Here is a 15,318-nt window from a genome sequence, read left to right as displayed (position 1 = left end):
GCACAGATATTTCTGAGCGTGTCTCCAGGTGCCTGCTCCTGTCCCTCCCTCTCTGGCATCCCAAGGGAGGTGCCTGGCCAGGGCAGAGCCAGCAGCCCCAGCTGGGCACAGGTGATGCCCCTTGGCACGTGGGGAGCCAGCTCAGCTCTCCTGGGAGGTTACAGGGGGCAGGTGGGAGGCAGGTGCCAGCCCCAGCTCCCCCAGGGCTGCTGGCACTGCTGGGCCCCAGCACTGGTACCAGTGCCCCAGATCATCCCCCAGCAGCCAGGCTGGGCAGTGGGCAGGATTTGGCCAGGCACAAGAGCAGGGGACACGTAGGGCAGGGGGACAAGTGGCCCTGGACCCCAAGGGGTGTTGGGGAAGTGGAGGCAGCAGGGGGAGGCTGATGGCAGTGCCTTGTGGCCAATCCCTGTCCCCTGGAGGGGTGAGGAGCCTGCAGGTGGCATTGACACGTCCCCCCCACCCCAACCTGAGCCAGGCAGGGCAAGGTGGGCACCCCCAACACCCCAGGGTGGTCTCTGCCTGGAGGCAGCAGCAGGACAGCAGAGAAGGGAAAAGGGAGCCCCAGGGACCTGCCTGCAGCTGGCACAGCCCCATCCCCAAGGGCTGCCTTCTGCTACCACCCTCCTCCTCCTCCCAGTGCTGACCCTTGGCTGGCCTTGGGGAGCCCCAGCTTTCCTAATGCTCACAGGACCCAATTTAATAACAGCACTATCCCTTAAATTAAAAAATTAAAATATATATACATATATATATACTGTATACACAGACAACAACAGAACAGTGCCAAAATGGAGGAAGAGAGGGGGAGGAGAGGACAGGGGGACAGGAGGGCAGTCAGACATCTTCTTTACAATAAAAACAAGGACTCTGCCCCAATGTCAGCAGAGTCTGGGGTCCCCTAAAAATACCCATCTAGAGAGAGAGCTGGAGGGACAGAGCAGGAGGGAGGGGCATGGGCTTGGACAATGGCAGCTTCCATCCAGCCAGGGCCCTCAGCTCCGCCTGGACTTCGAGTGCTGGATAAGCCACTGTAGGGTGATGTCTGCAGAGGCAAGGGGACACTCAGAGCCTCTGTCTCTGGCTGTCACCTCCCCCTGTACCCCAGCTAACACACCCCGTGCCCACAGCCCCCAGCACTTGTTGCAGTGTGATGTAATAACCTGTCTCAGTCATCCCGGTTCTTTCCCCAGGTGTGCCAACAACCTCTCCCTTCCCCTCCCTTGCCCCTGCTGAGAGCTGTCTGTCAATCTCAGTATGCCAGCAAGGGCGTTGTGTGATTGGCAAAGTTCAAAAGATGCCTCTTAGCCCTGGGGACATTGGGCCATCCAGGTGTCATTTGTCCCCTGAGACTTTGCCCCCCTTACCTGCTTGGTGGCTCCCCACCCCTTCCCTGCCCCTCTCCCTGGGGTTAAAAGGAACAGCAACCACGGGGTTCAGTGGTTCTGTTGGAGCTGGTGCTGCATTCAGAGGCCTGTGGGCCAGAATAAAGCTCTGGATTGAAACCCCCCAGCAGAACCTGACTCATTTTCCTTCACCTCGCCTAAAGTCTCTCCACCAGATGTAAACCTGAGCTCCTGCTTGCCTGGACTTGTCCCAGGTGCCAGCTGCAGCATCCAGCTTAGCCAAAGGTGTCTCTGAGGTGAAACCACCACAGCTGCTGCCCTTGGTCAAGCAGCAAGGGCCAGACGAGCCCAGGCACGTTCCATCCGGCAATATTGGGATTTAATTCCAATAAGCACTCACCAATGTTGTCCTTTTCTTTGCAGGAGATGGAATAGCAACAGATCTCTCGGTCCTGGATGGCAGAGAGGTTCCTGGGGAAGGGAGCAAGGCTGGCTGCACACTCTGGGCTGGGTGGGGTGGCATGGCAGAGACCCTGGGCAGCCCCTGAAGGGTCTCTCTGGGCTCTGAGACAGGGCACAGGGCAGGGGCAGCAGCTCCCCAGGCTCTCCAGGAGCTGTGTGTGGGTCAGGCACCATGGCTCCAGGCCTGGGGGTGCTCTGGGGGGGTAATGTGACAGGGCAGGAGGGACCTGATCCCATGGAGACCCTGGCCACCAAATTCCACATGTCCCCCCAGCCCTGCAGTCAGATGGGGCAGGGAGGTTTTGGGAGGGCTGGCAGCATGGCACAGGAGCAGCAATGGGAGCTGCACAGGTTCTCATGGTCCAGAGGTGCTCTGGGAGGTGGCTGAAGGGGAGGAAGTGCTGGGAGTCAGTGCAGCACCCAGATTTCCCCCGTGGAGGAGCCCAGTCCCACGGTCAGGGCGGTATCAGGGGGACACCAGCTCCAGCAGGCAGTGCCACGCTGTGCCAGGCCCCCACGCCACCGTGTGGCACCAGGCCTGGCACTGCTGCCTCCAGATCGTCTGTGTCTCCACAAGGTGTCACCTCAGACATTCTCAGCACTAGTGTCTGCCACCCCAGGCTAATGGTGCCACACCAGGCTCACAGTGCCACCCCAGGCCCTCAGTGCCACCCCACGCCACAGTGCAGTGCCACCCCAGGCTCACAGTGCCACCCCAGGCGGGCAACCTTGCTGGGGGGGACACAGCAGAACAGGGAGGGGGTCACACTGTGTCATACTCCCAGGGGACACTGGCACACTTACATCTTCTCAATGAGCTCCTTCTCATCCAAGGCACCGGGCAGGTCCCTCTTGTTCCCCAGGACCAGGACCTGCAGGGCAGGACAGGGGACACCTGAAGCACCTGGCACCAGACCAGGCAGGGACCTGCTCCAGCCACCCAGGAACAGAGCCTGCTTGTGCCACCAGGCAGCCCTTGCTGCTCCACCACGATGTCCCAGGCAGAGAAACCCTTCAGCAGCCCTCAGGAGGCAGGGCACTTCAATTAACTGCCTTAATTAGCCCTACACAGCATCTCCTGTGCACTCCCTGCTCCCAGTGCTCATGGCCCCCCAGTGTCAAAGACATCTTTTATGAACAATCCTTTCCTTAGGATTTTTCCTCCTGAGAAGCTGAGAGGCCTCAGGAACAAAATGCAAACAATGGTTATCTGCTGCTGTGGAATGCAACAGGTGCATCTGTGATTGGTCTCATGTGGTTGTTTCTAATTAATGGCCAATCACAGCCCAGCTGCCCCAGACTCTCTGTCCTAGACATGAGCCTTTGTTATCATTCTTTCTTTTTCTATTCTTAGCTAGCCTTCTGATGAAATCCTTTCTTCTATTCTTTTAGTAGAGTTTTAATATAATATATATCATAAAATAATAAATCAGCCTTCTGAAACATGGAGTCAGATCCTCGTCTCTTCCCTCATCCTCAGATCCCTGAGAACACGGTCACACCACAGCTCATCCTCTCTGGAGGGCACCAGCACCTCCTGTGCACTCCCTGCTCCCAGTGCTCATGGCCCCACAGCTCATCCTCTCTGGAGCATCGGCTGTGACACCCAGGCCACCCTCCCAGGAGCCTCTCCCTGTCTCTGAGCAGGAAGTGCAGTGGCTGACACTGACTCATCCAGCAGCAGCAAGCCCGGGGTGCTGGGCAGACCCCACAGTGCAGGCAGCCCAAAGCAGGACCTGCTGTTTGTGCCACCACTGATGTGTCCCTCGGAGCAGCCGTGTGACTGTCACCTGACAGGGGCAGTGCCAGCCTGCTCTGGGCTGGGCTCTGCAGCAGCTCAGGGTGAGCATCTCCCCCAGCCCGTTCCAGTCAGGAGCCTCTCTCAGAACAGAGCCTCCAGAGGCCTGGGACTGCAGCCTGGTGTGCCAGGAGCTGAATTTAGCTGGCAGGGACATTGGGGATCCATGGCAAGGTCTTCAGTTAGCTCCTTCCAAAGGATGCTGATTTGGGATGGCTGGTGCACAGCCCACCCCACAGGTGTGGAGACCCTGGGGGGCATTCCCTGGTCTAGGGAGACATAAGAAGCTTCCCTCAAAAAGCTGTCAGACCCCATTAGCTCCTTCCCCTGTTCCTATGTTCCTGAGCCACTCCTTCCCTATTCCCTGATTAACCCTTATCTTTGTACTGTCCCTAGACCAGGGTCAGCCCCCGGGCCCCTGGAGAAAGCAGAACCCTCCAGGTGTGTGGCTGGGACCTGAACACCTCACTGTGCAGCTGAATTAAACATCTGTGGATATTATGCAAAGGCCCTTTTTGCTTCTTTACCCTGGAAAAGACTTTACTAGCAGCAATTCAGGCTGCAACACACAGGTACAGCACACCTGTGACATGTCCCACCTGCTGCACCTGTCACAGCCCCATGTCCCACCTGCTGCACCTGTCACAGCCCAGCAGCCCCTCTCACAGGGGACAGCACCTTCCTGTCACAGCACAAATCAGTGTAAATCTGTGTGAGAGGAGATTTCACCCGGGGGGCCTGATCTGTGCTCTCTGCCCCAAAGTTCCCTCTGTGTTGCTTGGCCCAGCTCTGCCCTAGGAAGTGTCACTGTCCCAGCTGGTCCCTCAGAGTGCAGCAGGGAAGTGATGGCTCCAAGGAAGGGGAGCCCTCCCTGGATGGGCTGTGCAGGCCCTGGCAGTGCCCAGCCTGGGCAGCAGGACTGAGGCTCACCGGGATGCCCTGCAGCTGGGGCTTGTCCAGCAGGTTGTGCAGCTCATTCTTAGAGGCCTCTATCTTCTCCTGGTCAGCAGCATCCACCATGTACCTGCAAGGGAAGGACAGCCCTGAGCACAGGTGTCCAGGTCTCCATGCTGTGTCTGTGCCACCCCAAACCTCCTCCCACAGCAGCTCACTGAGAACTGGGCCAGCACGTGGAGAGGGTTGATAACAGGATCCTTCCACCTCTTCACCTCTTCCCAAGGATGGCTGTGGAGCTGAGAGCCCCTCATGTCTCCCAGAGGAATGGGGGAGCAGCTCATCCTTGTCTCTGCAGGTGTCACAGCAGTGACAGGCTGGGTGAGGGAAGGCCAGGCAGGAGAAGCTGCAGGACACACTTTGTCTCCAACGTGCACATGGAGCTGCCATGTAAACTCCCAGGACAAGCAGAGCAGGCAGCAGAAGCTGAGGATGCAGAGGTGATGATGATGATCCAAGAAGGGGAAGGACCTCCTCATCCCATCCATGGATGGGCACAGGGGGGAGCTGAGAGCAAAGGGAAAGGGACCTGACCCAGCTCGATGTGATGAGGGCAGACTGGAGTGGGACCTGGATGCTGACAGGTCCTTTGGTTTCCTGACAACCACATGGGCCAAAATGATGACATTATGGAAGGGAATCTTGGGAAGGGCCATGGAGCACGAGGATGTGAAGCTGGTGGCCACCAATGGTCCTCTGAGCAGTAGGGGAGATTTGGGAAAGGATTTTATTCTTAAAGACCAACTTTTATCCTGCACATGATGTCAGTGAAGCCAAAACTTGGGTGAGGAACTGATCAAAGCAGCCTTGATTTCAAAGATTAAGAAGCTGGGAGTGAAGGAGTGAGAAACACCAGCTCATCAGGCTTTGGGGAGTTATTTAAAAATAGGAAAAGAGCTACTAACTACTAAAGTGCTTAACACAGGAAAATGGGAACGATGTGCCAAGAGGGAGAAACACCCCCAGGGACTGCCCCAGCCCCTGGCACGTTGGGCACAGGGGGGAGCTGAGAGCAAAGGGAAAGGGACCTGACCCAGCTCAATGCAATGATGAGGGCAGACTGGAGTGTGACCTGGATGCTGACAGGTCCTTTTGTTTCCTGACAACCACATGGGCCAAAATGATGACATTATGAAGGAGGCAGCAGCAGGAGTGACAGGACAGAGATTTTGTCATTTCCAGCAAAGCTCATTGTCATAAAAAGAGGTCCTTTTGTTTCCTGACAACCACAAAATGATGACATTATGGAAGGATGCAGCAGAAGGAGTGAAAGGACTGAGATTTTGTCATTTCCTGTAAAGCTCATTGTAATAAAAAGTGTAATAAAAACTCTCCTGTAGGTCCAAGGCCATGTCCCAACATGCAGGACAAGCAGTACCACACTCCTCCTCACCTGCCAAGGTTTAGAGCTGGGAAGGGCAGCACAGAAAGCAGCCCTCCAAATCTCAGGGGATGGTCACTTGGGAAGGATCCCATAAATCTCATTTTCTGACTGGGTTTAAGTAACCCCAGTATGGTGTCCCAAGACCAGTATTTGTCCTTTGGAACAGGCAAGCTGCATCCCATGAGTGCCTTGCCATGCTCACCCCCAGCCTGGACTCTCTGGGATTGCTTTTCCTGCACTGTTTGCAAGCAGGGGACACCCAGGGACACTCAGATTTGCCGAGTCAGTAGCAGGTGAGACTCCTGCTCTCAGCACAAGATTTATCTGGCAGCACATAAACATGCTGAGCTGGAAAGCAGCCTCTCCTGTGGGAAGGGCTGAGCCCCTGTGGTGAGCAGCCAGCACAGAGCATGCATGGGCGCCTGGAAGGGGGAGCTCTGAGGAACAGAGCTGGAGATGCTGCAAGGGAAGAGGAGGGTCTGGCACAGCTGGAGGGACCTGTGTAGAGCCCACGTAGACAGCAGCCCCCAGGGGAAGTATGTGGAAATAAGGAGGCTCAGGGGGGACCTTCTTGTCTCTCCAATTCCCTGACAGGAGGCTGGAGACAGGTGGGGGTCAGGCTCTCCTCCCAGGAAACAAACAACAGGATCAGAAGAATGGCCTCAAGTTGGACCAGGAGAGGTTTAGGTTGGATATTAGGGAAAATGTCTTGCCTAGAAGGGTGGTCAGGCCCTGGCACAGGCTGCTCAGGGCAGTGGTAAAGTCACCATCCCTGGAGGTGTTCAAAAACCATCTGGGGATAAATATGGTGGTGTTGGGTTAATGGTTGGACTTAATGATCTTGGAGGCCTTTTCCAACCTTCATGATAATTCAATAATTCAGTGATTCCGGCTCCTGACATGGGTGTCCAGCTCGGGCAGCAAAGGCACCCCAGCAACCCAGGGTGGGGTGATGCCCCCAGCCCTTGGCAAGGCTCAGCAGCAGCAGGGGGTGACAGCAGGGGGTGACATCAGGGCTCAGGACACTCACACCATGGCAGGGGGTGCCAGCAGGGCTCAGGATAGTCACAGGATGGCAGAGGGTGACAGCAGCGCTCTGGGACACTCAGAGGATGGCAAGGGGTGACATCAGGGCTCAGGACACTCACACCATGGCAGGGGGTGCCAGCAGGGCTCAGGATACTCACACAATGGCACTCACTCCACGGCAGTATCGCTCCCACATGCTGCGGAACCGCGGCTGTCCCCCGATGTCCCAGAGCTGTGACAGGGAGATGGCAGCGTTACCCTGGCACTGTTACCCTGGCACTGTTACCCTGGCACCGTGCCCAGCACCCACATTCTTTCTCCCCACCTGGGGCATTCTGGCCGTGCACCAAACCCACCCCATCCTCTCCTCTTCAGCCCAAACCTCAGGAGGCTCCTGAGCTGATAAAGAAGGGAGAACCTCAGACAGGGGTGCTGGAGGATGCTGAACCCCTGTGTGTGCCTCTGCTGGCATGGAGGGACCCCTGGCCCACACTGGGTGCTCCTCCCCATGCCCATCACACCTCCTGCCATTCCCCTGAGGCATTTCCCATTTACGAACATTCAGCACACTCTCAAAGGTGTTCCTGCAGCAGCCAGAGATCCCCAGCCAGCTTTTCAAGCCTGTCCAACAGCTATTTCCCATTACAACCCCAGCCCTTGAAAAATCCAGGTAGAACCCTCCTCTTCCTCTGCTCTCAAGGCAGAGACCACCACTGCAAGCCATGAGCTGTTTTTCCCAGCACTACCACCCTCAGCAAGGGTGACACATCCATAAGTTCCTACCAGCAAGCCGGAGATACAAGGAAACCTCCAGCTTTGCAGCCAGACTGACTCTCACTGCACAAGTCTGGATCTCCTACAGTCCTTCCCACCACCTCCTCTGGTGGGTACCTGCAGGACCCTAACAGGGCAAATCTTTCACTTCCAGGTGGTGGAATCCCTGGAAATGTTAACAGAACACCTGGATATGGCACTTGGAGACACGGTTTAGTGGTGAACATGGCACTCCTGGATGGACTTGATCTTTCCACCCTTAGTGCTGCCATGCTTCTATTCTGTGAGCTGCACCTGGGATCCCTGGAATTCTTCCACCTCCAGAAGAAAAACCACCAATCTTCACCTTCACCCTTCATCCCAAGAGCCCTCACCAGCAGTAACAACTCCATCTTACCTTTATGGTGACATTCCCTTTGGTGATCTTCCTCATGTTGAAACCCACTGTTGGGATCATGTCCTCATTGAACTGTCCTGACTGCAAGAACAAGGTGGGACAGCGTTAGGAGGTGGAGGATGGGACCAGCCTGCCCTGGCAGGGCAGCAAGGCTGACAGCCTGGGCTAACCCCAAGGCTCTGCCCTCCTGCAGGTCCATGCCAGGAGCACAGAGCCCAGGAGACACGGTGCCACCAGGATTATGGAAGGCTGTTCTTTTCCTTGTTCTTTCCAGCTGGGAGAAAGCCTGGTGGGCACAGGGAAGCCATTGTGTCACTGTCCCAGGCTTGCTGAGCATTTTGCATGTAAATCACCCTCTTTTGTACACTTTTGTTATTAGTAGCGTTGCTCTTACTGTTTTCTTATCTCGTTGCAGTTTCTAGTAAATTGTTCTTATCTCAACCCACCATCTTTGCCTTTTGTGCTTCCAGCTGGAAGGGAAGGGGAAGCAAGAGGCAGCCAACACCTAACATGAGTGGGAGCACCAAGTGGGGAATACCATTCCTAAACCACGAGGCTGTGGCTGCTGCAATGGGCACAGGTGCCCTGGGTGCCCCAGTGCAGCCCCAGCCCTGCAGCCAGCTGCCACCCTCAGCCCTGGACTCGCTGCTGTCCCCGTGGGCTGGGACATTGCCCATCCCAGCTCTCTCAAGCCCTTTGTGGAGGAGGCTGAGACCTTTCTCCTCTGCAGGGACCTCTGGTGAGGCAGCCCTGGAAGGACCCCCGGGCTTTCAGGCTGGGCTCCCCACCCAGGGAGCCACCTCCTGCTCCAGCTCCTTCCCAGCTGCAGGTCCTGGGGGCACCAGCATGGTTCTGCTTTGGATCACTCACAGCCCAGCTCAAACCAGACTGACTTCTGCTTTCAAGTGAGAGCTGTCTGCACTGCTGCCCCAGTTCTGCATCCTGCCTGTGCTGGGTGACCTGGGGAGCACAAAGGGCTCCCCCAGAGCTGCTCCCAGTGCAGCTCCAATGCCTGCTGAGTTTATGCATCAGATTATGAGATCCCTGTGGGGCTGCAGCAGCCCAGCCCTGCTGTGGAACAGGTCAGGCTTGCTGGAGCAGTGAGCAGGAGCCATCCCTCTGCTGGTGCTGCCTCACCAGCCCCGTGCCCAGCACACAGCAAGGGCTCCTGTGAGAAACAAGCCTCACTTCCAAAATGTTAAAGGTTTATTAAACCTTTACAAAAATACAACAAAAGGACTAAATAAGGAAAAATTACAGCACTGGAAGCCCCTGTGACTATCAGCCACATGCTCATCTTCAAAATGGATGTTCCCCCTTTTATATCTCTAGACCCCCATAAAGTCCTGTCAGTTAACCCCTTCCTTGCTGTCACTCTCTCACACCTTGGGTGGAGCTCAGGAGTTGCCATAGTAACGAGCCAACCCTCCCAATGCCTGAGTACCAAGGCCATCCCATGACAACAATGAGGGTGAGACACATCACAGTAACACAACTCTACATCTACAAAACTTCTCTTAACACACACACAATGTTCACCCTCCACAGTGAGAGCCACCATCTCATCACTCATCTCTGACAGGCTGGCAAAGCCCACCCCAAGGTGCTCTCAAATCCCAGGGCTGCAGGATGGGCCCAGGTGGAGCAGCACAGAGGGACATTACAACAGGGATGTGGCAGCTCTGGGGCAGGAGACAGGAGCTGGCACAGTCTCTTCACCTCCAGCAGCTTCCCTGGCACTCAAACCATGCTTATGGCCTGTAAATGCATCCTGGGGGATGTTGGGGAATGCTGAGGAGCCAGTAGGGCAGAATGTTTAACAACCAGGATAGTGCAGCCTTGGGGATTTCAGCCATCAGTGCCAGAAACCTGCAGGAACCACCAACCATGGCCAAACTCATCCTAGCAGGTTTTTACTGCCTCAAAATCCTCAGTTTCTTGAGGGCTTTTCTCTTAGTTAACACAAACCTCAAAACAGGAAGTCAGTTTATGCTATTTTGTCATAAACAGATTTTTGTGCCTGGTTGAGCCTGTGGCTCCTCCAGATGCACCACATCAGCAAGTCCCCAGGGATTTCCTGACCTCTTCCAAAGGCTCTGCAATACACCCTGCTTCCCTTTTTCACATCCCTTTTGCATTCAGCAGCAAAAGCCAGCAGCCAAGGGGTGCTCAGGCCATGCTGCACCCAGACAGAACTGTGGGGAAGGGCACGGGGAGAGGAGGGGAAGCAGGCAGGGATCCACAGGGGACATCTGCTATGGGCTGAGGTTTAACACACAGCTGAGCTCTGTGAAATGAAGGAATTCTCAGGCTTTGATCATTGGGCACAGAGAGCAGTTGCTGAAGAGCTCTTGGAAGCTGCAGGCACTTCCCTCAGGGATTGCAGACCACATCATGGGATCTGCTGGCTGTGCAAAAGCCCCACTAGATAAGGTTCCCATGTGACAGAAGTTTCTTCCAGGAAGGGGTGAGCTGCAGGAGCCAGGAATCACCTCTTCCTTCCTCCACAAGTGGGACAGAGCATGTCTGTGTGAGTGACCACAGCCCTGCTCCTGCCCCAAACCCCTCTCCCACTGCAGCACCTGCCTCCAGGCTGGCCATGCAGCCAAAACAAAACTACCTGAGCTGTCCAAAACAGGCTGAGCAGGGAATGCAAGGCACTGTGCCCCAGGATGGCTCCCACGTGCTCCCTGCTGTCCCAGCACCCACTGAAGCATCTTGCACGTGCTCCTCCTCCATCAGCTCATCCTGCATCAGCAGCTCTCTGAAAGCAGCTCTCAGTGGTGGAATCACAGAGTTTCCTCTTCCCTCTCCAACTACCCCTGATGCTGGTGCCTTCAACATATTTTCAACTCCCTGCAGGGTCCAGCCATCCACAGCTCCACTGCCAGGAAAGCAGGGAGCACCCAGATGGAGACAAGCAAAGGTTTCACTGGACACATTCTTCCCCCAATTTTTGGTTATGTAACGGACATAGCATCCATGCTCACCCTGAAGATGATGCCAAGCCACGCCAATTGCTTAAGAACAGAATTCAGAGAATTCACAGAATGACTAGGTTGGAAGAGACCTCCAGGATTGAGTCCAACCCAATTCCACTGGGAAGCACAAAAATTGTTGGAGGCAAGATGGATTTTGCGGCCACAAATGGCAGATCAGGTCTTTACAGACTCCAGTTCATCGCTGGTTTTGCCAGGGTCACCCACAGCTCTGCCTAAACCACTCGGCCTTGGTGCCCTGCCTGGAAGGCAAGAGACTTTTCTGCCCAACCCCAACACTCTCCAGTTGGGTCACTGGGAGAAGTGGCCAGAATTCAGCTTTTGCCAGGGCAGAGTGAAGGGGTTTTATAAGTGGTGCCCCCAGGTCATGCTGAGCCCATCCTGCCACATGCACATGGACACCACATCCCCCATCACCCCTGGCCCAGACAGGGCCTGGGACCTTGGCTCACTGGCACATGCAGAGAAGCCACCTCAGCCTCCCCCTGCTCTGGAGAGCAGCACACAGGGCTGGGGTGGCCACACCCTGCTCCTCACCATGCCCAGGTGGCTGTGACCCTGTCCCAGCACAGGATGGCACTGGAGTGATGTGACCTGCTCTAGATCCATCACTGCAGGCTGCTCTGCAGCCCTGCTCCCCAGAGGGCAGAGATGGCAGTGCTGCAAGCCCAGCCCTGGCTCTCTGCAGTTGTGTCTCCATCACCAGGGTATGGCCCTCTGTGGGACAGAGGCAGGAGCCCAAAGCACCTTGGGCTGGGTGTGTCCCACCACTGCCTGGACCATCCCCAAAACTGCCCAGCCTGGCACTCCTGCCATGTGGCACCTGAGTCCCTGCCAAACCCTGTCCAAGCTCTAACAAGGAGGGAAAATTATATATAAGATATAAAAAAGAAATGTTTTATGATGTGAGAGGTGAGGCCCTGGCACAGGTTACCCAGAGAAGCTGTGGCTGCCCCATCCCTGGGAATGTTCAAGGTCAGGCTGGATGGGGCTGGGAGCAAACCAGTCTAGTGGAAGGTGTCTGTATGTGCATGCCAATGGTGAGGGTGTTGGACAAGGTGATCTTTAAAGGTCCCTTCAAATCCACTCTGGGATCCTATCTCAGGAAAGCTACACTGTCCATTTTCATTGGCTCATGTTAACAGAGCTTGCAGCAGCAAGACAAGACCATGCCTCAGCCAGATTCTCCTCCTCTTCCAGGAATATGGAGAAGCCCCCCCAGAAAACCTGCTGCCTTCTGCATTATGAAGCTAAGGAGCACAGACACACCTGTGGAGGGCCCAGGTGTGCATCTGGAAGCAGAATGAGAACCCACAGCAACCTCCCAGCCACGCTGGCCCGGCCAGACCCCACTTGGGGCACACCCAGAGCTCCTGGGAGAGGTGGGTGTCAGGACAGACCTGTGCAAATACATCAGAACATCTCCCTGCTACCTCCTCAGCACCTCTCTGCTCTGCCTCCCCAGCAAACCCTGGGCACCTTGCACATCTGGAGCTGCACGTTCCCTCCCAGGCTCATCCAGGACACCTCCTGCCCAGGTGGGTCAGCTGGCTGCCCGAGGGGTCAGTGTCTCTCTGAGGAGGGGTGGGAGCAGCTGCTGAGCTCTGCAGTCCTCTGAGCCACTCCCAGGCCATGCCTCCTGCAGCAGGCTCTCCCTGCTGGAGAGCTGGCACCTGCCCCACCATCCACCATCCCACCTGGAGCCAAACACGAGGCTGATGTGGTTTTACAGGATGGGTCAGGCTGGAAGGATCAGAGTGATCCAACCCCCCTGCTCAGCCAGGATCACCCCAGAGCACATGGCACAGCATTATTCCCAGACAGCTCCAGAATGGCTCCAGGGAGGGGGACTCCTCACCTCTCTGGGCAGCCTGTTCGGTGCACAGCCACTGCACAGGAAAGAAGTTCTTCCAAATGTCCAGGTGGAACTTCCTGGGCATCAGCTGCTGTCCATTCCTCTTGTGCCAGTGCTGGACCCCAGGGAGCAGAGCCTGGTGCATCCTCTGAGCCCTCCCTGCAGACACTGACAGACACTGATGAGGGCCCCTCTCAGCCATCTCTTTTTGGCTGTTTGGCTCAACAGCCTCAGCCCCCTCAGCCTGGCCCCATAAGAGACATGCTCCAGTCCTGTCAGCATCTTCACAGCCTCCACTGAACTCACGCCAGGAGCTCCATGTTCCCTCTAGCAGCATTGGTCTCAGTCACTTTCCAGGCAGGGCTGGAGCACAGGAAGGTGCCCCAGAGCCCCCACCACATGTCCAACACCCTGGCACTTGTGCCTTCACTCTCTTGGAAGGCTCCAGCACAGGTAGAAAGCATGTGATGTTAAGAAGCAGCAATGCTCTCTTGTTCTAACCACAGCCTGCACTGACAGGTTTTGGGCCCCAGCACTCACTGAGGAGCTCTCAACACCCTTGAGTCATCCATGGCACCACCAGACTGCAGAAAAGGCAGCTAAAAGCCCACTAGCTTCAGGGTAAATCGAGACCAGGTGTATCTACAGTTTTCATTTCTCCTTGCAGGAAAGACTTCAAGCCTCAGCCATCAACAGCTAGGAAAAGAAAAAACAAGTCCTGGAAAATCAAAGTTCCCACCCAAGGCAGGTGACCCAGGAGGGGTCACCCTGACCACAGCTGCCTTCAGCAAAGCCCTTGCCTGGCACAAGCACAGCCTGGCTGCTGGAGGGAGCCACCCACCTTCCAGGGAACCAGAATGCACTTCTCAGTCAGCTGCAGCTACAAATCCTGCAAGAAAAGGATGGTGCCGACCCCCTAGTGCAGCTCTGGTCCCAGAAAGAACCTTCTCCCCTTCTTGTGCCATCTCTCCAACACCCCAAAACCCCACAGTTCTCCAGTTCAGGTTTTATCCCCTCACAAAGCCCAAATCACAGCTATTTCCCCTTCCAACAACCCCATTGCAACACCCTAAAGCCAGGCACCTCCAGACCGTCTCAGGCAGTTCCCGTTGAGCTGGCTTTTCCTGTGCCATGCTTCTATTTCACTGTGCCCAACAAGCCCTTCTTTCCAGGATGTCTTCTCAAACGTGGGTGCCCCTTTTTGTGTGCACCTACCACAAAACTTGAACTTTCCAAATAACTTGAGAGGCCAAATTCAGCACCCTGAGCCTGACTGCTGTGTGAGGGTCTCAAACACTCCACAACAGACCTGAGGGACCAGCAGGCCATGGTGCCAACTTCAGCCACCTCAAGAGCTGCTGTAATTCCTCAAAATCCCTTCTCTCTACACCAGCAATCCTGGCTAAGCAGAGAGAGTCCCAGTGCATGGGTCCTGCCAGAGCGGTATTGCCCACAGTTAAAGGGCCAGGTACAAAGTATTTACTCACAGAAGCAAACCCCACAAAGCTCACGGTGAGCCCTGTCTGCTCCAGATGTGGGTGGGAGAGGAGGAGGCATGTGGGGAACCAAGGAACACCAACCCTTGGGGTTGCCCTGTGCAGGCAGAACAGTGCAGCAGCTCTGGGATAAAGCTCCATCACCCTTCACAGCTTAACTGGGTGATTAAAACCAACCCTAAATTACTTTGCCATTTTTAAGGTAGCCTGGCTGCTGTTAGCAGGCAGCAGCACCCAGCAGATCAAGAGCAGGAGCAGCTCACACATGGCACCACCACGTCCCACCCTGGCACGGGATTGCAAAAATTGACTATTAAACATGCAAATGGCAGGGAGAGGTCCCTCAAAAATAGGATTGGTGCTCAGGGTCACTGCCCCAGAGCCAAAATGCTCCCTGACCCCAGATGCTGGTGTTGGTTTATGAGGGGAACCAGCAGGAGACTGGAGCACTGAGAAGTGACTTCCAGCAAGAGAGCAGGAGTGCCACCATCTCAAGGATAAAAAGCATTTTGGGGTATCCTCTCTCTGCCCCTAGACACTTCAGGAAGGACATTTTCCTCCCTCAGCACCTCCCAAAGAGCATGGCTCCAGTGCAGTGAAGCCTCCATATGAGCTGAAAATGCCCTCTGACAGCCCAGCAGCTTCCAGCGCCCTGAGCAAGCACCAACAACTCGCTCTGCTTTGGAGCCATGGCAGGCACAGACTTCAGAGCTACCAGGGAGCAGTGGGGGAACCAGGGCGGATCTGCCTGCACCTCCCTCCATGAAACCCTCGGGGGGCAGCAGCCCAAACCCCCCCTTGAGGATCCTCCCGCCTTTCACCAC

General features: G+C 55.7%; 1 protein-coding gene across 1 annotated transcript in view; it reads right to left on the bottom strand.

Moving 5' to 3' along the window:
- Nucleotides 1–731: 731 nt before the first annotated feature.
- Nucleotides 732–15,318, bottom strand: part of ARL8A (ADP ribosylation factor like GTPase 8A) — a 15,577-nt gene continuing 990 nt past the window's right edge. The window contains exons 2-7 of the mRNA XM_005426796.2: nucleotides 8,145–8,225; nucleotides 7,132–7,205; nucleotides 4,537–4,630; nucleotides 2,613–2,680; nucleotides 1,747–1,817; nucleotides 732–1,045 (exon numbers count right to left, since the gene is read on the bottom strand). Coding sequence (XP_005426853.1) covers nucleotides 996–1,045; nucleotides 1,747–1,817; nucleotides 2,613–2,680; nucleotides 4,537–4,630; nucleotides 7,132–7,205; nucleotides 8,145–8,225 — 438 coding nt within the window. The 3' untranslated portion in view covers nucleotides 732–995. The remainder of the gene's footprint in view (nucleotides 1,046–1,746; nucleotides 1,818–2,612; nucleotides 2,681–4,536; nucleotides 4,631–7,131; nucleotides 7,206–8,144; nucleotides 8,226–15,318) is intronic.

Source organism: Geospiza fortis, unplaced genomic scaffold (assembly GCF_000277835.1).
Source record: "Geospiza fortis unplaced genomic scaffold, GeoFor_1.0 scaffold26, whole genome shotgun sequence".
NCBI classification, from domain to species: Eukaryota; Metazoa; Chordata; class Aves; order Passeriformes; family Thraupidae; genus Geospiza; species Geospiza fortis.
Note: the sequence above shows the minus strand (reverse complement) of the source record. Positions and strands in the feature narration are given on the sequence as shown.